The 26,896-nt window shown below is 31.9% G+C and overlaps 4 protein-coding genes across 6 annotated transcripts; 2 read left to right on the forward strand and 2 right to left on the reverse strand.

The window, feature by feature from the left end:
• Window positions 1–4,802: 4,802 nt before the first annotated feature.
• NSD (Nuclear receptor binding SET domain protein) lies at window positions 4,803–12,929 on the forward strand. The gene is made up of 13 exons (XM_018507993.1): window positions 4,803–5,390; window positions 5,819–6,107; window positions 6,606–7,012; window positions 7,101–7,956; window positions 8,119–8,285; window positions 8,368–8,686; window positions 8,766–8,988; window positions 9,070–9,259; window positions 9,676–10,105; window positions 10,166–10,484; window positions 10,587–10,810; window positions 11,048–11,265; window positions 12,823–12,929. Exons 1-13 carry the CDS (start codon window positions 5,172–5,174, stop codon window positions 12,832–12,834), a joined length of 3,873 nt encoding a protein of 1,290 aa, XP_018363495.1. The 5' UTR covers window positions 4,803–5,171; the 3' UTR covers window positions 12,835–12,929.
• A 2,238-nt stretch (window positions 12,930–15,167) lies between these two features.
• Tmem63 (transmembrane protein 63) lies at window positions 15,168–19,704 on the reverse strand. Of its 2 annotated transcripts, none has more exons than XM_018507995.1 (12): window positions 19,486–19,704; window positions 18,881–19,007; window positions 18,510–18,727; window positions 18,004–18,283; window positions 17,780–17,883; window positions 17,452–17,644; window positions 17,225–17,339; window positions 16,953–17,149; window positions 16,394–16,720; window positions 15,991–16,266; window positions 15,675–15,908; window positions 15,168–15,539 (listed from the first exon to the last, which is right to left on the reverse strand). In XM_018507995.1, exons 1-12 carry the CDS (start codon window positions 19,503–19,505, stop codon window positions 15,339–15,341), a joined length of 2,292 nt encoding a protein of 763 aa, XP_018363497.1. In that variant the 5' UTR covers window positions 19,506–19,704; the 3' UTR covers window positions 15,168–15,338. The 2 variants fall into 2 exon arrangements, with proteins under 2 accessions (XP_018363497.1, XP_018363498.1); XM_018507996.1 differs by lacking the exon at window positions 19,486–19,704 and adding an exon at window positions 19,268–19,479.
• Window positions 19,705–20,743: 1,039 nt separating this feature from the next.
• MCPH1 (Microcephalin) lies at window positions 20,744–24,254 on the reverse strand. Its single transcript, XM_018508081.1, has 4 exons — window positions 22,285–24,254; window positions 21,484–22,158; window positions 21,132–21,369; window positions 20,744–21,050 (listed from the first exon to the last, which is right to left on the reverse strand). The coding sequence occupies exons 1-4, from the start codon at window positions 24,252–24,254 to the stop codon at window positions 20,778–20,780; spliced, it is 3,156 nt and encodes a 1,051-aa protein (XP_018363583.1). The 3' UTR covers window positions 20,744–20,777.
• Window positions 24,255–24,794: 540 nt separating this feature from the next.
• On the forward strand, window positions 24,795–26,822 carry Gnpnat (glucosamine 6-phosphate N-acetyltransferase). Of its 2 annotated transcripts, none has more exons than XM_018508082.1 (5): window positions 24,795–24,984; window positions 25,262–25,382; window positions 26,136–26,198; window positions 26,277–26,404; window positions 26,472–26,822. In XM_018508082.1, the coding sequence occupies exons 1-5, from the start codon at window positions 24,970–24,972 to the stop codon at window positions 26,712–26,714; spliced, it is 570 nt and encodes a 189-aa protein (XP_018363584.1). In that variant the 5' UTR covers window positions 24,795–24,969; the 3' UTR covers window positions 26,715–26,822. The 2 variants fall into 2 exon arrangements, with proteins under 2 accessions (XP_018363584.1, XP_018363585.1); XM_018508083.1 differs by having other exon boundaries at window positions 24,795–24,888.
• Window positions 26,823–26,896: the final 74 nt, after the last annotated feature.

Below are 26,896 nucleotides of genomic sequence, written 5' to 3' on the forward strand. Positions count from 1 at the left end.
ATTCAATAGAACAAATTTTTATCAATTTTTTTAATCCACTTATTTCTTGCAAGGAATGCATAAGAGTACATGGATAGCGAAAGGATAAAATTTCATAAACGTGGGTCAAATGGAAAATTGCTGTAGCCGTGCGTTATTCGTAATGTCATCATCCACAACGATGCTTCCATATTGGGTATATTAAGTGAAAAGAATAGAAAAAAAGAAAGCGAATTATAGAGTGAATTATTCGTTGGCGGCTGCTATTGTGAACAGACAATAAGCAATGTGAAAAAAAGTGCAAAACCTTCCCCGCATTCGATACGAAGGCTCGATCGATCGTTGTCTCGTTATATAGGAAATGGCAAACAACGTTGGCGAATATCGATCGACGATAATGATACATAGTTAATATAACGAAATCGAAATGGATTCGCATCGGTTTGACTCTCGATATCATAACGACGAATTTCTCTCTCCGTTAGGAAGGTATTGGACAACGCTTATCTATGTATTATCGTTATACTATAGTTTCGGCAGCAGTAAAGTTTGTCGTAAAGTCACAGTCTGTAAGGTACCTATTTAACGTCGTACCGTTATATCGTAGATATCTAACAAGCTGGTGTATGGGTCCGATTTTCATGCCTGCGTAAATAATCAAGACAAAAGAAAAAAAAAAGAGATTTAATGAGCCACTTTAGAGAGCGTATGTCTTATTTTTAAGTGTCGTTATACCATGCGGTTATAAAAAATCGTTAGGAAAGATGGTGCTATTGTACGATTAAGAATCTTTCTTGAACGAAGAAGGCTGCAGGACAGATTAACAGAGGGGAAGGAGGACCGCACTTGTTTGTATATTTTTTACATGTTTACATGATTAACGCCGGCCCCAAGAATTGCCAGATTTCACTGCGAGATTGTACTTGAATCGTTGACGCTTGTACGAGATACGTGATGCTATTGCAAAATTGCAAACTACTTCTATATAAATGCTAATAAGATTGCAGAATAAATACGATTACAAGATACATATTTCATTGATGGATCAATACGAATTAATGACAAATGGAAATATCTTTACGATAGAGAGCAGTAACGAATTTGTTGTAAACTATTTAATGTTTATTCCGATGTATATGTGTCTAACGTGTTTATGTGTACATGAGAAAATATGCTGTATCGAATAAATGAACTAAATGATCTCTAAACTGTTTCCTTTCAACGATTAATGGTTTCATTCATTGATTAAATTAAAAAAATGTTATCAAACTGTGCAATTAAGGAGTAATATATTGCACAGAAATCCTACTTTTTTTTTATCGTAACTCTTAAACAAATTTTTTAATAATCTAATAAAATAACTACTGTAATAATTATATTGTCGCCTCTTAATCAATCCTTAAGTATGAATTTTTACTTCTTGTTTATTCTCCTTTTTTTTTTAGAAGGCCCATAAATTCATAATTCGTGGATTTAATCCACTAATAAACTATTATTGAAATATATATTCATATAATTTAATTCTAATAGTTTATGTTATTATAAATATATTAATTATGTATTCGATGCAATGAAAAAGTTTCTGGTTGAAAATGGACAAATCAGTATTTTCAGGTTAAATTTATTAGAATTCTAGTTGAGATAACCGAATTTTAATACAATATTATTTCTGGTAAAATCTACTAGAATTCTTATTTTTACCAGCATAATTATATCGATCAAAATCTAGTTATCTCAACTAGAATTCTAGTAGATTTAACCAGAAAATTCTAATTTGTTCATTTTCCACCAGAATTACCATTTAATCCAACCAAATCATTTTTCTCAGTGTGCATATAATAGTTGCTTTCCATTTACACCGATTCTCAGATAATTCTCACTTATGACATCATAACTCAGTTAAATGCGCGTTCCTTTTACATTCTGACAAGTGAGATTTAATTGAGTTTTTGCCTATAATCTGCATAAAATCGAGACCGTGTGCTTTAGTGAGTCTCGTAAACTTTCTTTAAAAGTGAGGTTTGAACCTGTGTTGTCATGTGATAACTTTTTCCCAAACTAAGTAAATAATGACGTCATTAATCTGAGTATGAAATACTCCTCAGCTCACGTCAGACTCAGTTTCATTTGTGTGCAAATGGAAAGCAACTATAATCTAGGTCTCTAGATCTTGTCGTATGTATATGATACATCTTTCGTAGATCTGTTATGCCAATTTGAGATAATTTCAGATCAGACTCACCGACACTGATGCACAACAGCGGAGCTGAAACTGCCATAATCTGTAAAATACAGACACACATTCAAATTAAAACAGTCAAAACAGCTCAAAATATTCAATATTTCAAAAAATAATTATCGCACGCGTTCAATCGTTTATTCATATCTTTAAACAGAATTAACAAAAAAATTAAATAACATTAAACTACGCAAAATTTGATAAATGTTGGAAACTAATTTTCTTTTAAAATATAATCTATAGAATTGATAAATATATTAATTACAAGTATATTTCATATTAAATATTTATCAAATATATTTTAAACATTTCAAAAATATAATCAAATAAATTTAATATACGATGTCGCGGTGATAAACGATTAACTCCGTAAGTATCAAATCAATCAATAATTTAACCCATGGTTGTTCCGCTGATGCCTGATGCCCTCCTGGACTCCTCCACACTCAGATGTCAAATTGCAAATTGTCGTCATATGCTCCTTCTTTCTTGGACTCCTTCACACTTACACTCGCACTTACAGCCTCACACTTACAAAGCAGATATGAAAATCGAACGATATTTTATACTCTCGATGACACAATACACGCGCGATGTGCGACTTTTCACTGTAGAGACAGAAGAATTAATAAAGGATTATTTACAGACTCTTCTTACACCGAGCATTTGATACGCGTACTAACTTTAGTTATAGTAACGAAACAAAATGGTGGACAAAATTCGTAAATCGCGCGGCTAACTTCACGCGTCGGGAACAGCTACCGCAACAACGGCATATACGTAGATACTACACCTTTTACACTCAGATGCACTTTCGTCCGTTTTCTTGCGTCGAATAATAAATACGTAACGCCGCGGTCGCCGCATTTAATACACGAGATAAATGAATATATGCAATCTTGAATTAAAGCGAATCTCCACGGATCGAACGATATCCCGAAAATATGGCCGCTGTCCGTGCCGATTGTTCTGTGATGGACTTCGATAGCGCAAGTTTCACAGAATACTCGTTCCAGGAAATTACCGATGTACGAACATAGAATATATATTCCGCGTTACGCGATAAGTGTTACAAAACTGGATTACCTGCGGCTGTACTTACTAATCCAACGCGTCGCGACGCCACTCGACTCGAAGTCGATTATCGGTCTCTCAACCGCAACACTCCGCTAATCGAAAATTTTGAATTACGATGACTTCACTCTGGACGTCCCTAGGTTTGTTCGCGTCGCTCCAACATGCTCTTACCATAGTTCTTACTCACTCCAACGAGCGCGTTAAAGTGAGTAGGAAACATATTGGAGCATGTTGGAGCAACGCCAACGAACCTTCCGATATAGAATACGCGAGTCGTATTAACATCTAATTAAAACGCGACCGACCGTTTGAGAATACATGATCGATTAGTGTTATATAAGCAATATGTTTCGAACATACGAATTTCATAGCACATAAGAAGAAGAAGAATTTCGTGGATAACAAATATAAATTATATCTTTAATAAATTATCGATATATCAATCGCATTTTCGGCACCTCAATCGATCCAGCGACTCGCGTATTACTTGCATTCGTCCAATGAACGAGCTACCTTCAAACTGGCGGAAAATTCAAAATGCGAGAATATATTTAAACGCGTAAAATATGTATAATTATGTAATTATTTTTATAATTCTACATCACGTAATATATTATATATATTACAAATTTGATTTATAATTACATATAATTATTTATCATTGTAAATAATATCAATTATTATATAAACGTATTAAATATATAATTATGAATATGTAATATAAATAATATCGTATATTATATTAAAAGAACTAAACGTAATATTTCAAATAAGTGACGAATCAAACAAATATTCAATTAAAAAATTGTGTAAAAACTGTCACTTTTTAACTGATAAATGTTAATAACAATCAAATAATACATTCTTATGGCTGTAAAAATAATACATTTTTTGCATTTATAAATTTTTTGAAACTTTTATAAAAATAAAGTAGGTAATTAAATCTGTTTGACAGAAAAAAAAGGAGAAAAAAGTACACAAACGAAAAAGATTTTATCAGTTCATTAAATATAATAAAACCCATTTGCCATCCGAAAATCTTGAATGACACAGCACTATTATTATAATATTCGTCTCACTATGGAACATGGAGATAAGAGATTCTTTTTCGTCGTGGTCACTTGATACTCCAAATGTTTCGAAGTATTTTTTGATTGGTCAATTAAATATAAAATTCTTTCTTCTGATTGGTCAGTCAAATCTTTTAACTCATTTGTAAGCCGATATTCATAATCGGTTGTTACATTTAAGATTATCTTAAGCAAGTACCGTCTTAAGATATTATTAGTCAATCGCAATATCTTATGACACCTTACTTAAGATGATCTTAAAATAAGAATGGACTATAAATATATACCGATTATATGTCAAGTGAACCGCACCCTTAATTACAAAGGACGAAAACCAACGTGGTCGGTAAAGAAGGCGTGCGAGCACATTGGCCGTCTTTAGCTTCACGGAACACAACAGTGTGGTGACGACAGCGCGGCTATGAGAATTGCCCAAAATCGCGGGAAACGCGTCCTGCTTCAGGAGGTATGCGAGGTACATCCGCTGTTCATTATTATCACAACAATTGGGACGATCAACAGGGCAGTAATTGGGACGACGTGGAAGTCCTCGCGGTGTAGAAGCCAACGTTCGTCGTCCGGGTGAGATAGACCCGGTAGAACGTGAGAAAGGTAGAACCCCTCGAAACACGAGGCCCGCCGCTGTGGCGCCCAGCGGTAGTAAAAATTGTTTTCGACGCCTGAGCCTTTACCACTGACGTTCAACGGCTCTTGCGGACCGCCGTCGTTGCAGAAGTTGATGCACTTCCATCATTCGCAACTAGCGGGTCGCAAAAGGCTGAGGATGCTGTGCTAAGGTCCGAGTCATGAATACCATTAGCACAGAGTCTGGGAAGGCGTCCGTGCCTGATCGCGCCACATCCCAAGCGGAAACCGACGAGACCAGAGCTTCGACGAGCGAGGACGCTTGCGATTACCGAGAGACATCGCAGGATGATTACAATAGCTCTACTCCTAGTAGGAGCCGTTATGGTAGAACAATAAAACCTAGGACAACCATTCACAATGCTATAGACGTTATACAGGTATATTCCGTTTATTTCAGATGCTTCTCTGTATAATGAAGCATCTATGTGGAGGTGCTGTTTCATTTATCCATTTTTGTCGTATGACGAAAGTGCAGGACAGAGATTCTTGGATCTCTCAATCCTATAACCAAGCAACAGGCTTGAAAAATTTGTACGACAAAAATGTACAAATGTAATCCCACTCTAATGTTGCTACATTCTTGTCGACTACGTATATTAGCTCAGTCGAAGTATACAATATTCATGGGACTCGATCTTAAATATATTTTTCGATATTATAATATACAATATTTTTCATGAATTTTTTTTATTAAATATTAATTAAATTATGTTTAGTGTCTAAAAGGTATCATTTTTTTTCATGTAATTTAAAGCTTGTAATTCATCATTCTTATATAATATTTATTACTCTTATAATTTTGCAGAATTTTAAGCCAAAAATACGTAGGCAATTAATTGATTCTGTCGATAATATGGACGAAAGCCTAGAAGAAATTAAAACAGATATTAATACAGATAACAATGTAGATGAAGTCAGCAATTCATCTATGTTAAATATCATAGAGGAGATTCCATCTCCAAATATAGATAGTCCTAATATTGAATGCCCATGGATAATAGGGCAGTTGGCTTGGGCAAGAGTAGGTAATTTCCCATTTTGGCCCTGTATGGTCACAATTGATCCAGAATCAAGAATATATTATAAAATGAGAGGTAAATTTTTCAAGTCCATGTGTATTTCTTTTATCAAAATTATATCTGTATTTAAAAAGTTGTCTCCAAGGCTCGATTACACCGTCATTTTGACTTGAGAAAAAGAGAGATAGATAAAAACATTTATTATGGTTCTAAGGCAAGCCCTCTAAGAATATTTAGCAGATAAGTAAAATTACAAGATGAGAGGCGAATTAAAATAAAAGTAATATACAAATAAAAATGATATACATGATATGAGAGAGAGAGAGAGAGAGAAAAAGAAAGAGTTAAGTTTTGTTTAATGTCAAAATAACATTGGTGCTATCATGCCTAAATATGAATAAATATAAGAATCTGAAATTATATATATATTTCTCTAATACAATTTAATTAATAATATAGTTATGTTTAATAGAAATATGTAGTATATATATATATATGCAAACATATATTATTTAGAAAATTTATTGATGGATGTAAGATGTTAGAAAATGTTTCAACTATTTTGTGTTACAGTTAGAACTAAGTCAGTGATCATGATGGTGCATGTTCATTATTTCGGGGACAAAGGCCGTCATAGTTGGGTTTCAGCAAATTGTATGATGCAATTTACAAGCCTTGCTGATTTCCAAAAATTAGCAGAATCATTAACAACAGAAACAAAGAAAAAGGATCCCAAGTATGTTGCGGCTTTTGTTATAAAACCAGGAGTAAAAAAAAAGTGGCAAAATGCTGTTAAAGAAGCTACAGAAACACAGCCATTGTCAACTGAGGAGAGAATTGCGATTTTTACAGTAAAATTTAAAATCCAGAAGCCTAAAGCATATACTGTTGGTGAAAAAAATAAAAAGAGGAAACATTCGAGACCGAGCTTGGAAATGGAGCAAAATGAACCGGATGTCAAACGTACTAAGCAGGACAATGTAATATTAAAAATAATTGTTTACATTTATTATAAATTTAATTTAATATTTTTATATGCAACAAAAATTTTTATTTTTATTTCTACAGGTATATGATACACAAAAACCGGAAGTATCAAAGTTACATAAATCAGAAATGTCAAAGAAAAATTCACGAATTGCAAACGGAAAAATTGATTCGAAATTAAATTTGGATTCTTGGCCTTCATCTCCTGCAAGTCATAAAAGTTCTTCCGAAAGTTCAAGCACAAAATTTTTAAAAAATGAGGAAGATGAAGAGACTATATTTAACCTTTATTATGAAGATAATAAACATTTGTTAGAAAATGAATATCCAGATATGCCTAAAAGCGATATTAAAAGATATTTGCGAAAAACTTGGGATAATATGGATGCAGAATATCGGAAAAAACTTGGATTGCACATGACAAATGAGAGTTCTCTTTCACTGTCGAAAGAAAGCTCTCTGGATGAAGATGAGATAGAGATTGATACAGCTACCAAGGAAAATAAAAGGATGAAAAAAAAGGTTGACAGGGAATGCCGAAAAAAACTCAGATTGAACACGACAAACGAAAGTTCGCTCTCGAAAGAGAGTTCTCCTGATGAAGATGAAACATCACTAGAGATTGATACAAGTAAGGAAAACAAAAAGATGAAAAGTAAGATTGACAAGGAAGAAAATTTTGTTTCGGAAACTAAACGAAGTAGACTGTATAATCTCTTTAAAGGTATGAAACAAGAAAAAGTTTGTCAGATCTGTGAGAAGACAGGCCAATTAACGAGATGTAAAGGGCCTTGTTATTCTTATTTCCATTTATCATGTGTAAAACCTGGCGAATCTAGTCCAGAATATTCTGTTGACGAGAATACATTGGATGACAAATTACTTAGTGATTTAAACATAATTAAGAAAAGTATTAATGGTGAAAGTGAAAATAATGGTAATTATGAAAATATTCATAAATACAAATTTGTTTATCAGATTGATAAAAAAATTTTTCTTTATAATATATAACTTACATTAATGAAAAGCAAATGAATTTTTTTTAATTAATTAATTTATTTTTTAATAACAGCATAATCATAATATTAATTGAATTTAGGTAAATCTGATGAGCAAGAGGACGAAACATTCAAATGCATTGATTGTTTATCTGGAGTAGCACCCGCTTGTTTTCTATGCAATGAGAGGGAAGGAGATAGAATAAGATGTACCGTCCCGGCTTGTGGAAAACATTATCATTCCAACTGCTTGTTATCATGGCCACAAGTAAAACATAATATTATCTCAATTAACATTATTTTAAAATATTGTTACTATTTCTCTAATATTGATAAATATTATATTTTAGTCGCATTGGCAAGGTGGACGTTTGACATGTCCATACCATGTATGCCACACCTGCAGTTCTGATAATCCTCAAGATAAGCGTTCTCGTGCCCCAAACGAAAAAATGGCGAGGTGTGTCCGTTGCCCTTCATCTTATCATGCATCGACGTTGTGTCTACCTGCTGGTTCAGTAATTTTAACGGCCAATCAAATTATATGCCCAAAACATTACAAAGCACCACATCCCCCATTAAATGCTGCATGGTGCTTTCTATGTACACGTGGTGGTAGTCTCATTTGTTGTGATACGTGTCCAACTTCTTTTCACTTGGAATGTTTAGGTGATTTTATTAAGACATTACGATTCATACAAAGTACAATATTTGCAAATAAATTATTTCCGTATTCTTGATAATTTAGGTATAAATGCACCTGATGGTGGATTCATATGTGAAGATTGCGAAACAGGAAGATTACCTCTGTATGGGGAAGTTGTATGGGTGAAACTTGGCCATTATCGATGGTGGCCATCTCGTATATGCTATCCGCATGAAATTCCTGAAAATGTAGAGGCCAAATCTCATAGCCCTGGTAAATTTTGCGTAATGTTTTTGGGATCTAACGATTATTATTGGGTACATAGGTAAATAGAAATATTCTCTTTTTATAACAAATATTGTGATTAATAAATATTCATTTTTTTCTAATTCAATAAATTTTACAGAGGCCGAGCTTTTTTGTATCAAGATGGTGATGCAACTACAAAACCACCTATAGGTAAAAAAACTATGATGGATGATACATATCGAATAGCTCTTGAAGAAGCTAATAAAATACATCAACAATTAAAAGCAAGACGTTCCATGACTAAAGAACCAAAAGGACTGAAACCACCACCATATGTAAAATTAAAAGTACGGTTTATATTAAGTCGATGCGTTAAGCTAGCAAAGACGAATGAGCGTAACAAGTACTTTTTCTTTGAAACCGAATTCAAATTAAATAAGCAAGTGCGAATAAATGCGAATGAACAACTTTCTTTGATGAATAGTAGTAGATTATTCATTAGAGCAAATTATTCGTATTTCTTTGTGTTTACTTGTATTCGTGGAATCGTTCACATTCATTCATTCATAGATGTGCTCGCGCTCATTTCCACTCCTTCGCTTGATCTAGAATGGCTTTACATATTTTTTTTTTAAATTATTATTATGTTATCATTGCAATCAGATATAAACAAATCACTCGTGACTTATTGTTAATTTATCATAATTTGATGAATGACTGCAATGAGGAGTTAGAAGCCTTAATGAAAATAGACATGTAATAGGTCAATAAACCAGTGGGTAACGTCAAGCCAACCGAAGTCGAGAGCATTGTGGCGTGTGAATGCGATCCCGAATGGGATAATCCTTGTGCACCTAATACGGATTGTCTGAATCGTATACTAATGGTTGAATGTAGTCCTGGAATCTGTCCAGCTGGAGTCAAATGCATGAATCAGTCGTTCGTATTGCGCCAATATCCGGCTATGGAACCATTTCATACCATGGGTCGTGGATGGGGCCTGAGGACTTTGGACGATATTAAAACGGGACAATTTGTCATTGAGTATGTAGGAGAAATTATAGATGATGCCGAATACAAGCGTAGATTATATCGGAAGAAAGAACTGAAAAATGAGAATTTTTACTTCCTGACGATAGACAACAATAGAACGATTGACGCAGAACCAAAGGGAAATCTGAGTCGATTTATGAGTGAGTATATTGCGATAACCGAATCTGTTATCTCGAAAGGTAATTATATTGTATTTACAGATCATTCATGTGCTCCAAACTGCGAAACGCAGAAGTGGACAGTGAATGGAGACACTCGTATTGGTCTATTCGCTTTGCGTGACATAGAACCTGGGGAAGAGCTGACATTTAACTATAATTTAGCATCTGATGGAGAAACACGAAAAGCGTGTCTATGTGGTGCATCAAATTGTAGTGGTTTTATTGGGTTAAAAGCACAGAAACAACAAATGCCAGTAACACAGAAACAACAAGCGCCAGTAGCACAGAAACAACAAACGCCAGTAGCACTATCAACTGTGCAATTAAAAAAAATTGACAAGCCGAAACGATATAAACGGTACGTACATAATTGTATCTTGTTACTTAATAATATACTTATCATCTTATCGTAATTTTTATGCAATTAGTGTCTAAATAAATTTCGTTATCTTTACTTTAGATGGAGAAAGCGTAAGTGTTGGCGATGTGGGCAAGAAATATCATTTGACAACAACGAATTTGTAATCTGCTCACAAAAGACTTGTCTCAAAAAGTATCATCAAACATGCGTAATAATCGATGAATCAACAGACTCAAAATTCTGTTGTCCGTGGCATTTTTGCTCAGAATGTGGACGTCGAACATCAGCACACTGTTCATTTTGTAGCACTGCCTTTTGTCAAGGTAATTTCTATAAATTAAACTATACAGAGGAAAATAAGAGAATTTTTAATTAAAACTTAATACAAAAATCTCTATGATGTTAAAAATGGGAAATTTGTGATCTCTTTCGATATTTTTTCACTAAAGAAAATTTTATCTTAAAAAAATGATCTAAATAATTGTTAAAAGAACTTTTTATGTATTGTAACATTATGAAAATTATATTAATGTGTGATTTTGTATTACTTATGTTTTTAGTTCATCTTGATGGTAACTTATTCGAACGGGAGAGTGACAAGGGTGGCTTCGTGTGCAAGTTACATGAAAATATGGATATGCAGAAACCTATTGAAGATGAGAAAGAATATTCGGATACCGAGACAGATAAAGAATATTCTTCGACAAGTTCCACTAGTCCGATTGTAATGGAAAAAATTGCGACGCGAGAACCATCACCAAGGGTTTCTATCGTAGAGGTGAGATGAAACCTTCCTATGTGTGTCATTAGTAAATATGTCAAATATGACAATTGCAAATATTTGCATATTAATACTACACTTTCATGTAAAGATATTACATTTTACATAGAGATGTGAAATGTATGTGTATTTGCAATGTTGTTAGTGTTTTAGTATTCTTTATTTGTGCACATATTATTTGCGCACAATTAAATCGGCTATATGATTACTTTGGTGGTGGTAGAATTTTATAAGAAAAAAATTTTTATATTGCAAAATATAATTTATGAGATCAATAATTATATTGAGACGATAATATGACGGGCTCAATAATTAAATTTTTATAGAGGCTAGGAAAGAATGTAAGTAAGTAAACAAGTAAATGCATCTTTAATTTACCAAAGAAGCCACTCTTGTTTATTTTATTATGAAAATTTACATTATTTTACACTAAATTGATACAAAAGTGTGAATCCAAATAGTTTGATATGTAAAGGATAATCAAGAGTACATAATCAAGATATACTTTTTGTATGGTCATCTTAACTGTATTATATATCAAAGTTTTATTTGTGAATTTATATCGCGGCTATTTTATACATATAAGGAAAGCAACGATTCTTGTTGTAATGTTGTAAAATAATGAAAATTATGTTGTAATATTGAAAAGTAGCATATATGTTCCGAAAAAACAAAAAGAAACTGAAATTTTTTTTTTTTTTAATTATTTTTCATTACTCCCAAAATCCCAATTCCTTTAAATTGACAATAGTATACACTTGATAGAAAATAATATATTTAGAGTTTTATATTTCCGAATAAGAATATATTTTCACTAGACGAATGAATTTCTTATTAATGATATGGGTTTAATGTACCGGTGTTTTAATTCATATTCAGAATTTTTGTTATTCATTTAACTTCAAATGTGTGAGTGTGTGGTGAGTAGTTACATTTAATTATACAAAAAATATTTCGAAAATTTTGCAAATTTTAATATCAATCCTACTACCAGTCTTTACTGTAGTATTTAGTTGTTATAAATATAAATTAAACATTTATATAACAATTGCTAAATATGTATAAATTTTTTAAAATGTATAACACTTTCATCATACTTTTTTATTTCAATTAATGTTTTTCAGATAGAGAAAGAAAGAAAAAATGGCAGCCTCTTTTATTTTCCATGCTAAAACATAAATGCAACTCAAATTTAATGGTTTGAATAGTCCTGTGAATTGCTACGAGTTGATGGTTTGAAATTTTTGAGTTGTATTTATTATGGTCTCCTCTTTAGTTTAGAAACTAAAGAATTATCTAAAATTAAAATATCTTATTTGTGTGTGCATATTTATACATGCATATATATATATATATATATATATATATATATATATATATATATATATATATATATATATATATATATATATATATTTATTTATTTATTTATAAACGTGCGTGCGTGCGTGCGTGCGTATTTCATACATATTAATGTACTTTCAATATGCATTTTTGAAGTACATGTTGATATTCACACAACTATTTTATAAAATAGTATTGTATTCTTCATAGAGATCGTCTTAAGCAACAATGTTGCCTCACAGGTTCATCTAAGCAGCGAAGAGAGTGAAGAATCTCAGAAGGAAGAGGAAGAAAACAATCTCGAGACTAATTTTACATCATGTGATAAAAATTCAAGGACAAAAGAAACAGTTCATAAATCACAGAAGAAAGTAAATCAAGCGAAGGAGTTAAGTAATCTTACATCTAGTCAACTGGAAGCTATAATTGGCGTTAGCCTCTTTCCATGAATGAATTTCTCTATCGTTTAGTGAAATTCCTCATTATACATATAGCAAATGTTTTTTGTGTTTTTAATTATACATAATATTATATATAAATTAAATATATAAGTATAACTTATATATTATTTATTAAATAATTATATACATTATATATATATGTAACTATATATATGTATAATTATATATAAATTATTTAATACAATTATACATAACGTAAATTATACATAAATTTTTATATTATATACATTTATAATGTATATAATTAAATAGAATATTAAAATTTAAATATATAAAAAAGTATACTTTATTTATATATTAAAATAATTTATAATTTTAAAAACAATTAGAAAAATAGTTTACGTAATTACATTGCAAATATGCATTGTCATAAAATTAAACGTGATGATTAGTGCCTTAAGAAAAAAAAAAAGATTCTAATTTAATCATATTTATTATAAGAATCGTGGAATTCCTCAATATGACATTTTGTTGAAATCCAAATCTATGAGTGCATTCCGTTTCACGCATGATGCATCATTTATCCTTGTTCACCGAATATTAAACAAGGGGTTCGGTCAACGCGATACTACAAACGCTTTGAAACGTTTTTTAATTGGTTAGTTTGTAACATTCTTCTAATTGGTCCATCAAACGCTTTAAAGCATTTGTAGCGAGACTTTGACCACAGGCAAGGATAAAATGATGCATCGTGCACATTATGTGTGAAACGGAATGCACCCCATGTGACGACGTGTATTAAACAACGTTTTGAATTGACATGTTTATGTACTTAAATATAAATTTTTCTATTTGCTTTATTTTTTAAAAATCAAATTTTTAAAAAAAATTTGATTTTTCTTAGGTAAAATAATATTTTTGGAGGAGATAATTAATCTGTAACATACAATACACAATAATATAGGAGAGAAAATATAGATAAATTTTTATTGAATACTTAAATTTGAACTCCATAAATTGCAATTAGGCGTAAAATTTATTAAAATATCTTGTACAAAAATTATGTATTCTAATCTAATTTTTTGAGTTTATGAAAACAGAACAAATCCAAAGTAGATAATAATTATATCATAATCATGATGATTTATAATTATTTAAGGTATTGTACATATATATATATATATGTCTGTAACTATTTACCTTTAAAAGATTGAAAAATCTAAAAGGATTATGAATGTATATTAATTAGATCAAGTAATTAAATGTTGAAATCTGAATTTCTAATCTTCCATATGTATATTTATATGCCGAAAAATTTATCATATATACATATATAATCATTATACTATATCACTTCTCTTTATATATATATAAATAGGATGAAAAATGCATAAAATATTATAAGGTGCGTTCTTTCACATAATTCTCAGAATGAAAATAAAATATCCTGCTTAACTATATTTTTCTGTGTCGCAATCATTGCATTACTATTAAAAATAGTTGATCTACCAAATCATTAAAAACTGGATAATTATTGCTATTAATTTGATGATAAATGTGAAGTTGGTATGTACATATTATTCAAAATTTCCACATAAGAATAATCACATTATATTTGTTATAAGAAAATCAGAATTATTACACTTTATTAATTAAAAAAAACCTATTTTTATATAAAATATGTATAATTATAAGCTTATTATTTTAAAGTTATTACATAACACTATTACATTAAGGTGTCAATATAATACAGTTATAATATTAAAATGTATTAAGTGTAGATATTTTATATTTTTGTACTGCCAGATTTGAAATGATAGGATAGATCTACTTGTTCACTTTCTTTAGAAATGAGATTCTTTAAGTAATAATTACTTAGTGTAAGCCCTTGATGAGGCTTTATTTAATTATTCTTAATATCTAATTATTATGCAAGTAATTGAAAATTATATTTAAAATTATATTAAATGTAATCATTTTTATATATATATACACATCACGATTAAGCACTTATGCAGTAATGAAGAATTCGTAAATACAATTGTGAACGTAAGTAGACAGTGATGTTAAAACAGTATTTTCCAGTTTTTTTTTAATTATAACTGTGTTAATTTAACGTGATAAGCAATATTAAGAATATACATTATTTGTGCTGCAGTTTCCCTAAATTGCATCATTAATATTAACAATTTAATACATTTCTAAAAATGTAACTTCTTAAACAAATTACGGAGCATTCTGTATTCTTGCACATATATCGAGTATAACGCATACACACACGTGTGCGCGCGCGCGCGCGCGCGTGTGTGTGTGTACACACAGATATTAAACTCTCTGTTCGCCCCCGTAGTTTTGATAAAGCTTTGGACTTTCTTGTACAGAGGAAGTGGTACTTGTCGGACTTGGTAAATTTATTTCTGAATTTGAAGCAGTTGAAATAGTTTCTTCTGTGGATATCTGATTCTTTCGCAATACTGGTGCCACGAAATTTTGACCCGTCGAGAGATCCCTTTTTGGTACTGAAGTCTAATAAAAACAATTAAAAATTAATAACATTCCAAAGTCACATACATTAATTGTTAGTAATCATTCAATACAATCTACAACTTTGAATGAAATTTTCAATAGTGGTTTTTCGTTAAGCTATTTAAACTATAATACCTTAGGTTTCGATAACGGCAATGTAACGCCGGTTACCAGGCCCAGAATACTCGCACAGAGACCAGTGAGTTGCACTGCAGCTAACGAAGATAGACCAACTCTTACCAAGCCTAAGGCTAAAAGAGCAGCTTGCGCTAAAACTGGCGCAGCTCCTGCAGCACCAACTGCCGCTCCAGCTAATTGACCACCGCCAATACTCGGTCCATATGCAAAGCATAGATTATGCCTGTCCACCTAATTAAGATAATAGTTTCATTATAGGACACATTGTCACAATCATATATATAATTGTAAGATATTGTCAAAGTTATTGTACCAGATGCTTGACTACAAGATATAGTAGACCAAAAGGAGTGATTAAGGGACACGCCAGACTATAGACGGTTGTCATAGTGAAAACTAGCAACAACCATGCATAATGAGCTCCTAATGGAAATTCCCATAGTACCGCTTTCCTGACATGTATTCTTTCTGCCCGACTGCGAGCTATACAGAGTCTGAAAGTGTATAGCGCGAGTTCCGGAAATCTAACCAATTCTAATCCGCTCCCAAGTAAGGCTGCAGTTATGACATAATTTACAAAAAGTGCGCCCTGCAAATTTTATATTCTTATACAAATCTATGCCGTATGAATATTGAAGTATGAAGGAGAAAGAGTATGCTTTCTTATTGAATTAACTTAAAATAAATGCGATATTTTTTACTGTCAGAAACATCACCTGATCTGGCAAGAATACACATTCCCATTTCGCTGTATTATTTCGGCCATTCACAGTCCAATCTAGGAATGCTGCAGCACTAGTTAATCCTAAACTAGGTAATATAAGCACCATTAGTAGCAACAGAAGTAACGTTTTTCTCATAATAACACGATTTAAGCTGCTTCTTGTCCAATGTCTCACGAGCGATTCACTTCTCCCGACTAATGCAGGCATTAGAGCAGCTACACTGACTAACAATACAGTAGGCAGAAAAGATGAAAGCACTGGACTAAGAATCTTAATTTCTCCAGTAATTGGTAATTTGGTCACAGTTGTCACTATGACCTAAAATTTTAAAAATAAATAAATTAAAATTACATTTAAAAACATAAATTTTTAAACATTATAAATAAAAATAAAAAAGAATTGATCGAAGATTAAAATGTTATTTATTGTTTCAAATGCCATAAGTATCAGTTTCTTTGCTATATACGTATTTAAGTGTATCTTTTTCTTTTTTTTTTCTTTGTATAGTTTTCATTTTATAATGTGCTTTTGCTGAAAGAAATTGACTTACAGCCGGTGTAGTAAGGAAAAACAATATAAGTCCCAAAGCGCAATTTATTAATACAGCATTTAGATACCAACACGGCCTGGGGATGCTTAAATTTTCCCAAAATATATCTGATGGCATCGGTGCATAATCCACGGTCCACTTTATATTCGGCGAGGACCTCAGCTGTTTGCGCATAGTTTTAGCAGCACCGGGTGTCCCTATTAATTATTTATTATGAATTTGTTTATAATCAAAAAAAGCAAGGAAACGTTATGTAATATTACGTAAAATACCTAAAGTTACAAAAGCAACTCCAAGAGTTTTACTAAGTGCTACATTCTTTTCTTCCTCAACTAGTGCTGTTAATCGTATTTCCTCGTTGGCGTAGAATTCTTGAGCATCCACTTGCTACAAATGCAATGGTTCGAATTAAAGATAAGAACTTGCGCGATAATATATATATAAAGTAATCAATTTTATGCTCGCATACGTTCATATTTTATTTTATTGATACATTTACCTTATTGCAACAATATCCAAGAATTTGACCACATGGATAAGGATACATTTTCAAAGGTTCTCTCTTCTTAGCATAACTTTCGCAATATAAACGCGCCTGTTCCGCACAATCTCTTTCTTCATCCAGTTTTGAAAGACGTCTTATATCGTGAGCCAATGTAATATCCTCCACTGTTAAGGCAGGGAATGCTTCTCTGAAAAGATTAATATATAAAAATAAGATCAAAGAATAGAATGATAAAATTTTTTCCAATTTCTTTTAATATCAGCGACAAATATTATTTGCCAAAAAAAGAGTTTATGATTAAAGAAGGTCCTTTTCTACATACTTAAAATATTCGGTAAGATTCTCAACAGTACATTGGTGTTTCGGTACGTCTGTAATCAATAATGTTCTTGCTACAAATTCTCCAGTAGGCCTAGTATCTCGCACCTATGTCCACAAACACATTCTCACTTGTAATACATATATTACATAAAACATTTATATCTTTTGAATATAAAAAAATAAAATATATCTTACAAATATACTTAACCGATTAATTGGCAATACCTGTTTTAAACGATTTCTCATGATAAATCCACCAACTGGCAGATAAGATAAGAGCAGTACTGTATACACCCAAAGCCCAAAGGATGTGGGCTCCAGGTTTGACAATGTTGTATGACTAAATGTTGCGCTGTCCCCTGGTTGCATGCTTCCGTGAAAATTTATTGGTAGGGCTATGCACAGCGATACAATAAGCATCATGACGGTCAATATGATTAAGCAACGTTCAAACATAATGTATAACAATCCATCAGGCCCTGCACGTTGCAATAATTCATCGTCGCTGCAATAATATTATTTTGAACAAAATAAGTTATACATTAAAATATAGCAAGATATGAATAAGATGTTTTAAGCGCACCGACAAGAGAATTTTTCCAAGTGTCACTCTGATTTCAGAATGAAACTCTGATTTTGATTTTGCTTTTACTAGTAAAGGTGAAATGAAAACTAGAATTTTATCCTGAAATCAGAGTGACACTTGGAAAAGTTCCCTTATGAGTACTAACGTAATTTTAAAAGCGGTAACAATCCATGAGAGAAATCCTCTATCCAGCTGAGAGAGTTGAGAATTGACTGAAGCTTCGACACATAAGGGATCAGTGTCTCTGTTTTCATTAACACCATAGAACAGCTCCATCCATCTGTTATCAGACTTGTGTAATAATGCGAGACGTCCATAATTCCATGCTTTTTTACGTAATAAACCAAATAAAATAACTAAAAGCTGTCAAGAATAATACATTACATTAGACATTACAGTTTATAACTTATTGTCAATAGAGTTCAAGTACATTAGCATCTTGCAAAATATATATCATTATCTTTCTTATACTAACATATCTCTCAAATAATAATAAAGAATAAGTCAAAGTCTTACCAGAAATCCTATTGCATTTAGCAATAGGTTCTCAGGTATTCCTGCATATACATCTGTGATTATTGTTCTATTATATCTAGGGAATGAAATGCATGTGTCTACAGAAGGACCATCGCGCACTGCAATGCTGGAATACGTAAATATTTAACATTATAATGAATAATGATATAATAACCATGAATTTATATACATATATAATACTGTAAGTGTTATAATGCGATCCATAACAATGACATTCTGCATCCATTGTTTTCAACAGTGCACATATGTAATCACTTTTCTTCTTTTGATAAGGAGCAACTTAATAACGTAATATGCAGTATATTAAGATATGTGTAATCTATTTGAAGAATATGATACAATTTAAAACAAAAATGTACAACGTACTATTCCATTATTTTATTCACGCGGGCCAAGTGCTTCGGGCATTGTTGTCAATTTCACTGTGCTCGTCGACGTGTACGCGAAAAGTAATCGCGATTGTGCAAACAATGCGGAAGATAAACACGATAAGAGCAACTAAAGCCCGAAGCGCGACTATTATCGTGCGCGATCGTGAAGAAAGGAAAAGGAGAACGCAATTACGGCGCGATTTTGCCACTCACTTTTCGTAGGTGTAATCCATGGTCGGCCGAGACGCGTAAATCAGTGCGCCGTTAAACAAATGCGAAGGTACATATTAGCAAACGCGTGTTAATTTGACACATTGCATCCCGTTCCCATGCGTGCTGCTAGAGTTTGCTAGTCGCACGAAAATACTCCGCGAATGTGACTTAACCTAACCTGAATCCGTTCCTTGCACGTAGTAGTACGCGAAACGTCATTTCGACGGGCACGCACATAACACACACCTGTGTACACACCCACGTGTGCGTATCGTCACGCTAATAGGAACACAAATGAATTTTAACGTACTTGTCACCCAGTAATTCTGTCTTTCAAAAATAGAGTACGAACACTTGTAATATATGATAAGATAAAACAATAAGTATGTTTTTTTAAACTTGATAAAAAATAATAGGTAATATATATATAATAGGTAGTACGAATTTTTCCATTGGATTTATTGTGCGTATCACATCAGTAAAATGAGGTATATTGGGAATTATGATAGATATTTAGAAGTTTAAAGCAAGATTATGTAAAGAACCGTAATTATAATATATATATTTTTATATTGTTTGTACATATATTATAAAATAAATAGTCGTAAAATATATCTATATAATATCTGATTTGTAGTGATATAAATTAAGGTAAATATTATATACCTAGAAAAAATATTTAATATTATAGCTTTCTCTTATCATCGATAAACTGAAATCTCGTTTTATACAATTGCTTTATAAATTAAATTATTTATATCAGGGATGTATCAGATCGTAAAATTATCAAATATTAGATATCCGGCATGGCAATTATCCGATCGTATATTTCTCTGATTGGATATCTGGTATGACTTCCAAAAAAATTTGACAAAATAAAATTCTCTCTATGCAAACTTAAAATAAAATTTCAGCCATATATTACCGGATACTAATAATATCCAGTTATCCGACTGGATAGTAAAAAGTATCGGATAATATCAAATACCGAATATTTCTCGGATATCCGATGCATCTCTAATTTATATACTCTACATATAAAGAGCTATAAGTATGCTATAATGTAATAACTTAATTTTTTATATATGAACTTCTTTCATATAATTTCTTCAATAATATATATGAATAAATGAATAATAATAGTAATTGTGAAAGTATAATATAAATAATATTTTTCACATGATCTCTGTAAACTATTTGATAAAAAAAATTTAATATACAAATATCTTTTATGCTATAATATCGTCATATAAATCTTCAATTTGTATGATATTTGGACAAGTACTTTCAGTCTATTTCGCGTTATTCCATTGATAAAGCTTAGTCAGTTGTAGTTCACCCGTTGTAATAGAATCTATAACCCAGGTTTCCTTTAGGCCATTTGTGCCAATAATAATTTTAGCAAGCTTGGTATTCTCGGTAATGTGTCCGCCTGCTGTCTTTATAAGTTCTTTGAGCGTATTACATGGTACGGTTGTTTTGTGCTCGACGTATATAAATCCACATGCGCCGAACAATTCTGGGATATATGAGGGTCCAAATAATTGCCTGTCTTTTCGATTTTCCTGCAAAAGAATATCTATGTTATATAACATGCGAGTAGATTTACATTGTATTCTACATTTATCACGTATGCGGTGTCTTACCTGTACAGCTTTAGAGAAATGTTTCATCTCAAACGTCTCTGGATTCAGCCATTTGTTGTTTTCCAAGGATTTCAGAACCCACTCTAAAGTAACGAGCCAACAGCCCCTTATTATACCACGGAGGAGATTCACTGTACGCACACCCGTACTCACAACGTGAGTCGTCCGTTTTGACACATTTAACTCCAACTCTGCCGCGCCAAGTGATTTGACGATACTCTTTATCAAACTTTTATCCCTATACACAAAATATAGAATATTATAATTTTTATCCGAAATAACATCGAATATTATTTCGATTTGAAAATAAAGATTAGAAACGCTTAGAGATAAGTTGTAATGATTTTATTACTCTTTTGATAATCCAGTTGTTACGATGATGATCTTTTGGGACTTGTATTTGTTCCATTGAGTAGATATTGTGCAACATTTTACGAAATCATTTAAGGAATCTCTACTTTCTACTAAATTATTTGTTTTATTCTGTCTACTCCTTTCTAATATATTCAACACTTTTTCGTCGGCAAATTTCTTGATACAGATCTTCTTGCTAATAACCTTTTTCGGTTTTCGCGTTTTCTTCTCTTTTTTCTCATTTTCAAGTATATCACAATCACTGTCTGACTGCATTTGTTTACTTGGAGTATCGTGCTTGATATTATTTGTATTCTTGGAACATATTGATTTTCTTTTTGGAGGTTTTTTCTTCGTCCTTTTATTTAGTTTTGTACACGCCGATTCCTCAGGTGTACACTTTCTTTCTTCTATTGGGCTGATTGAATATTGAGAAATTTGGGTAAGTGGCAATAATCTTCTCTTTTTCACTAGAGTACATTCCGTATTTTGTACAAATATATTTTCGCCTGTTTTAGACTTTATTCCATCAGACGTATCTTTGATGACCGTTAATTGATTTTGGGTAACAAAAGAATTCTGGTTAGGTGTATCTTCCAAAATAACTGAGTTAGCTTCTGTTGTTTTTTGCATTCCAGTCGACATATGCAGTTCATTTGAAACTTTTGAATGCCTAATAACATAAAAAATATTAATTATTAATAGTATTAATTTGTTAAATAACGCTATGTAAATCATATAGTAATATTTCAAAGTATAATATGTTTAACATTATCTATATGTACATTTGAATACTTACGAAGCAAATGACTTAGTTTTATCATCTTTTTTTTCATTTTCTAATGAATTTAAATTGCTGCCACAGGTGACTGTATCATCCAAATGTTGCGTTTTATATTTTAATTGTGATCTGAACAAAACTGAGCGGCTTATTGGATATGGAGTTCCCTCCACGTAACTGTTGCTATCTCTACTGTTACTCGAGCGTCTTTTGTCTTCATCCTTCATTTTAGAGACTTTTAATTTAGCTTTATGAGAAATCTCATTTCTCATAGAGATATTTCTTAATCTCTCAGTTAAACTGATGTTTTCTAAAGAGTCTATATCATTTATTTCTTTATCTCCTGTTGATGAACATTCCATATCCGTACTAGAATGATCTTTATCGCTTCTCCTTCGCCATGTTTTGTGCATCGAATCTACCGATGTATTCATTTGCAACGAAGTTCGATTCGTATTTGTGCTTTCGCGTTGATCATTCAAAACTACTGATTCTTTATTATTAATAGCTTTGAAATTTCGATTGGTATTGTCCGTTCCGTGATTTCTTGATTTCCAAACGTTCCTTGCTTCACTAGTTTCAGTCATTGCATCCAATGAAGTATTTACATTTAAAGATGATCGAATTGTGTTATTGCTATTAGACAGAGACATCATATTACATTGCTCATTTTGACATTCAGCTTTACTGTCGTGCTCATGTGCTTGCAGTACATTACTTTGAGTAATTTTGTTAAGTTCATCTTCTAGTCTCGAACTAATTCCTGTTTTGTTTCGCTCTATACTTTCTTTTTTAGATTTCTCTTCCTTGTTTTCGCTATAATTATTCATATATGAATTCCTATTTTGTACAGATATGCGCTTTTCACTCATATGAATGCCTCCATGAACTTCCGTCATCTCCATTGACATTACTTTAGTCGTTGTATGTGTGTCACGAGATTCGTCACTGTTAATTTCTTTTTCGTCCGTTGCATTATTCTCAATGAAAGTAGAGCAAACAACAGGTGTTTCTATATCGAAATTCTGAATGGAATGTATGGTCGAGAATGTGTTGTTCAGATTTTCAATCTTATTTTGAGAATGCAACTTAGATCTCCTGACCAAACTGAGTCTTTTGTTACTGCCGCTTAATATAGGACTACTGCTTTGAGTTACTTGTCTTAGAGAAAATAATGGAAAATTTTTCTTCAGAACAACATCTTCGATAATTCTACATTTTGTTTGCCCTTCTACCTGCTTATCCTCCTCAACAAACAATCGTCTTTGAATTAATCTAGATTTATCTATACTTTTCTCGAAGCTTCGTCTGTCATTATTTGATGGTGTAGTAACAATATTGGAGTATTGATCCTCTCTTTTCCGATCGTTCACATTATGAGTATATTGTTGACGCTTGCTGACTGCTGTCTCTTTCAGATTAGTCATGTCCAGCATAACTGTTCCGTTTCCCGTGTTTGGATTATGAATACTGCTTGCAAAACCATTTTTCTCATTTCCCAATACTTTCGTAATTTTTACAGAAAGCTCGTTCTCTCTGTCAAATATCTGTTTAGTTTTGGATAAGATTGCATCCTTCAAACGGTTGCAATTTGTTTCAAGGTAGCGTTCTTTGGTACTTATATCCTCCAGATTTATTGTAAGACGTTTCAGCTGTATTCCTTTCTTGATTCCAATGGAATTATCATTGTTTTTATCTACAGCACACTTGTCTGTATCGTTTATGGCTCGCATACCTTTGTTGTCAAAATCAGATTGGTGATTCTTCTCATACATACTTTTCTTTCTTGATAATCTTTTGATAGTTTGCGCCGTGTCCACTCTCCTTTGGTCAGTCTCGATCTCTGTTCTCCAGAGAGATCCATTGCCAGAATCTGTTAGAATCTTGCTGTAACTCAAGTTGACTCTCAGAGAACTACGTCGATGATTGAAACTATCATCTTCATCAGACGTATCCGACGCAAATATCTTTCTTTTACTGAAACTCATTATTGACCTGCGTATCATATAAATTGTAGGAGCATTACATTACATTTATATTCGCTTTAATTTACGTTATCATACATAATTATTACGTACTTACGTTAAAAACAACAAACAAGTCAGAGTAGATTATGCTATTCAAACATTGTCAGGAATACTTTCACATGATATAATCATTAAGTTTTCTTTTGTAAACAATGAATATTACTTATTACCACAAATAACTACTTTTATCATTGTTATTCAAAATATTAATTAATCTTTACTTCGCAGTAACTTTACTCCGTTTTCGTATTCGCAGGATCGCAGCCATGTTGGCGTCGCCGTAAACAAAAGGGTATAGACTGTCCATGAGACTCCATTTCAAAAATATGACTGAAATAGCCAATCATAGCTATTCCTCGAAAGAATGGAATGACTGTGATTGGTCAGTTTTATAACTACAAATATTATTAAACCAGTTACGCATAATATAAAAAACCCTAGAATATATTAAATGTCCCCGCTCATGAGCAGGTGCAATCGGTGTTCGCACACCAACGTCACCAACACAACAACAATGTCGAGAGGAGCTGGAGGAGCTGAGAGAAGTGACAGGCAGTGAACAGCATGGTGGAATCCTTCCACCATGAGTGAACAGGTACGCACAGGCACACGGCCATACAGTGCAGGCACTGATAAGTGACAGGTTAACTTGTGGGCCGCGAAAGAGTGCAAAAACATGAGTAGATCGCAGGTACAGTGTCCATACGTTAGCATCTTTTCCTCAGGAGTCTGTGATTTTGCATATAATATGGGATTCATCGATTTTACCGTTTTTTAACAATTAAGAAGCTATGTATTTAAGAAGAAAAATTTTGCCGCGTTATTAAATTGCTACACGAAGAGCTGATAAGTGCTGATAGGAGGAGAGATGCCGTATAGTCAATTCACGAAAATATATAAAGCTGCGTAATGTTACGAATAAGGAAAAGAAAATGTAATGTATCGCTTCGTTTGATTTTATTGCGCAGGAAAAATCTGTCGAAGAGGATGAAATTAATCTCTTCAATCCCACTATATTGGATAGATTGCCGATATCGCACGTTGCTGAGTTACTTATAAGACCGCTAAAGAGTACGGATTATGACAAAGGTAATTGGATGTCATATCCAGTAAACGAGAATAGATTGAAATGGATTCAGATTTTCAGAAATATGCATTCGCGAACGTTAAAAGAAATTCTTTTCAATCCGAATACATCTTTATTTATTTATAGGATTGATTGCATGAAGCACATTTTTATGCGTTTCAATCTAAAAATAATATCAGCTTTTTCTATACATTGTGAATACTGTTCAATTCAAAATTCTGAATAGAAAATGCAGTTTTTCAATTTAATAAAAAAAAAATTTTTTTTTTATTCAATTAGTTTCAATAGACTTAAAATATGCTAAAAAATTTCAGTCCATTTTAATCTACTCTCTATTAATAAGTACAGAGAGAGAGAGGGGAGCAAAAATAATTTTTTTAAATTGGATGTATCACTTGTTAAATTTTTATATAAATATATTTTTATATTTTAAACAATAATATAAGGCCCTGTACACAATGAGATGGATATTAGGAACAGGAATAAATATTAGACAAATAAATAAATAAATGGGAATAAAAATCAAACATACAATATACATTATATGATACAAATAAGATATAAGGCATTATAATTTATAATTAATTATATATCATATTTTATTTGTATGTTTATTAATATAATCACTATTTCTAATTTTCTTATTTGTCTAATATATTTAATATTTATTACTATTTCTAATATTTTTTCCATTATGAACAGGATCTATTCAACTCTTTCTTGCAAATAATTCAATTATTTATGAAATCTTGTAGGTTTTTTAGTTCTTCTATCACAATTGACAGATGTTGGAAATGTCACTAAGGAACAATTCTTAAGTAAGTTTTTATAATTGGGAATTAGATTCTGTAAATAATCAAACTAAACTAATTATGCTTTCTTCGTTCTGTATTTAGATAGATTTTATAGTATGAAGACCGCTGGTGGTTACTATGTTGTCGTCATCGAGGATGTAAATTCTGGAAAAGTGATAGCATGCGCGTCTTTAGTCGTAGAGCAGAAATTCATTCATAATTGTAGCTTGGTACGTAATTCTGCATATTCTTCAAGAATTAGAAATAGATAATCCTATATGCATATATTTTTTATAGCGAGGACGCCTGGAAGACGTAGTGGTTAACAACAATTACAGAGGGAAATCATTGGGAAAATTAGTAGTTTCGATTGTAGTACAATTAGCTCGTTATTTTCGTTGTTATAAATTATCTTTGGACTGTGTAGATCGTTTGGTACCATTTTACGAGAACATAGGCTTCATGCGGGAAACTAACAATGCCAATTATCTCAATATGCGCTTCCATGGTGAAAATGCCACTGAACAGTCTCATTTATAGTAACTGATACATTGTGACTTTATCTGTACCGGCAATCACTTGATCACAGTACTTACTTGTTCACAGTACAGCATACATATGAACTGAAAAACTGAAATATTACAACCTGAGTTATATATATATATATATATATATATATATATACACATTAAGTTTAAAAGAGATATTTGGATAACAAGTAT

Source organism: Trachymyrmex cornetzi, unplaced genomic scaffold, assembly GCF_001594075.2.
Source record: "Trachymyrmex cornetzi isolate Tcor2-1 unplaced genomic scaffold, Tcor1.1 scaffold248, whole genome shotgun sequence".
NCBI classification, from domain to species: domain Eukaryota; kingdom Metazoa; phylum Arthropoda; class Insecta; order Hymenoptera; family Formicidae; genus Trachymyrmex; species Trachymyrmex cornetzi.

Coding starts and splice junctions, on each gene's coding strand:
- Tmem63 (XM_018507995.1), bottom strand. CDS start 19,505: ATGGATTACACCTACGAAAA. Junction 17,645..17,779: donor AATCTTACCGAATATTTTAA/GTATGTAGAAAA, acceptor TAATCTTTTCAG/AGAAGCATTCCCTGCCTTAA. Junction 17,150..17,224: donor AGTTGCTTTTGTAACTTTAG/GTATTTTACGTA, acceptor AATAATTAATAG/GGACACCCGGTGCTGCTAAA.
- Gnpnat (XM_018508082.1), top strand. Junction 26,199..26,276: donor CACTAAGGAACAATTCTTAA/GTAAGTTTTTAT, acceptor TTCTGTATTTAG/ATAGATTTTATAGTATGAAG. Junction 26,405..26,471: donor TCATTCATAATTGTAGCTTG/GTACGTAATTCT, acceptor TATTTTTTATAG/CGAGGACGCCTGGAAGACGT.
- NSD (XM_018507993.1), top strand. CDS start 5,172: ATGAATACCATTAGCACAGAGTCTGGGAAGGCGTCCGTGCCTGATCGC. Junction 6,108..6,605: donor AATATATTATAAAATGAGAG/GTAAATTTTTCA, acceptor TTTGTGTTACAG/TTAGAACTAAGTCAGTGATC. Junction 8,687..8,765: donor TTTTCACTTGGAATGTTTAG/GTGATTTTATTA, acceptor TTGATAATTTAG/GTATAAATGCACCTGATGGT.
- MCPH1 (XM_018508081.1), bottom strand. CDS start 24,254: ATGAGTTTCAGTAAAAGAAAGATATTTGCGTCGGATACGTCTGATGAA. Junction 21,370..21,483: donor ACAACTGGATTATCAAAAGA/GTAATAAAATCA, acceptor TTTTGTGTATAG/GGATAAAAGTTTGATAAAGA. Junction 21,051..21,131: donor ATTTCTCTAAAGCTGTACAG/GTAAGACACCGC, acceptor ATTCTTTTGCAG/GAAAATCGAAAAGACAGGCA.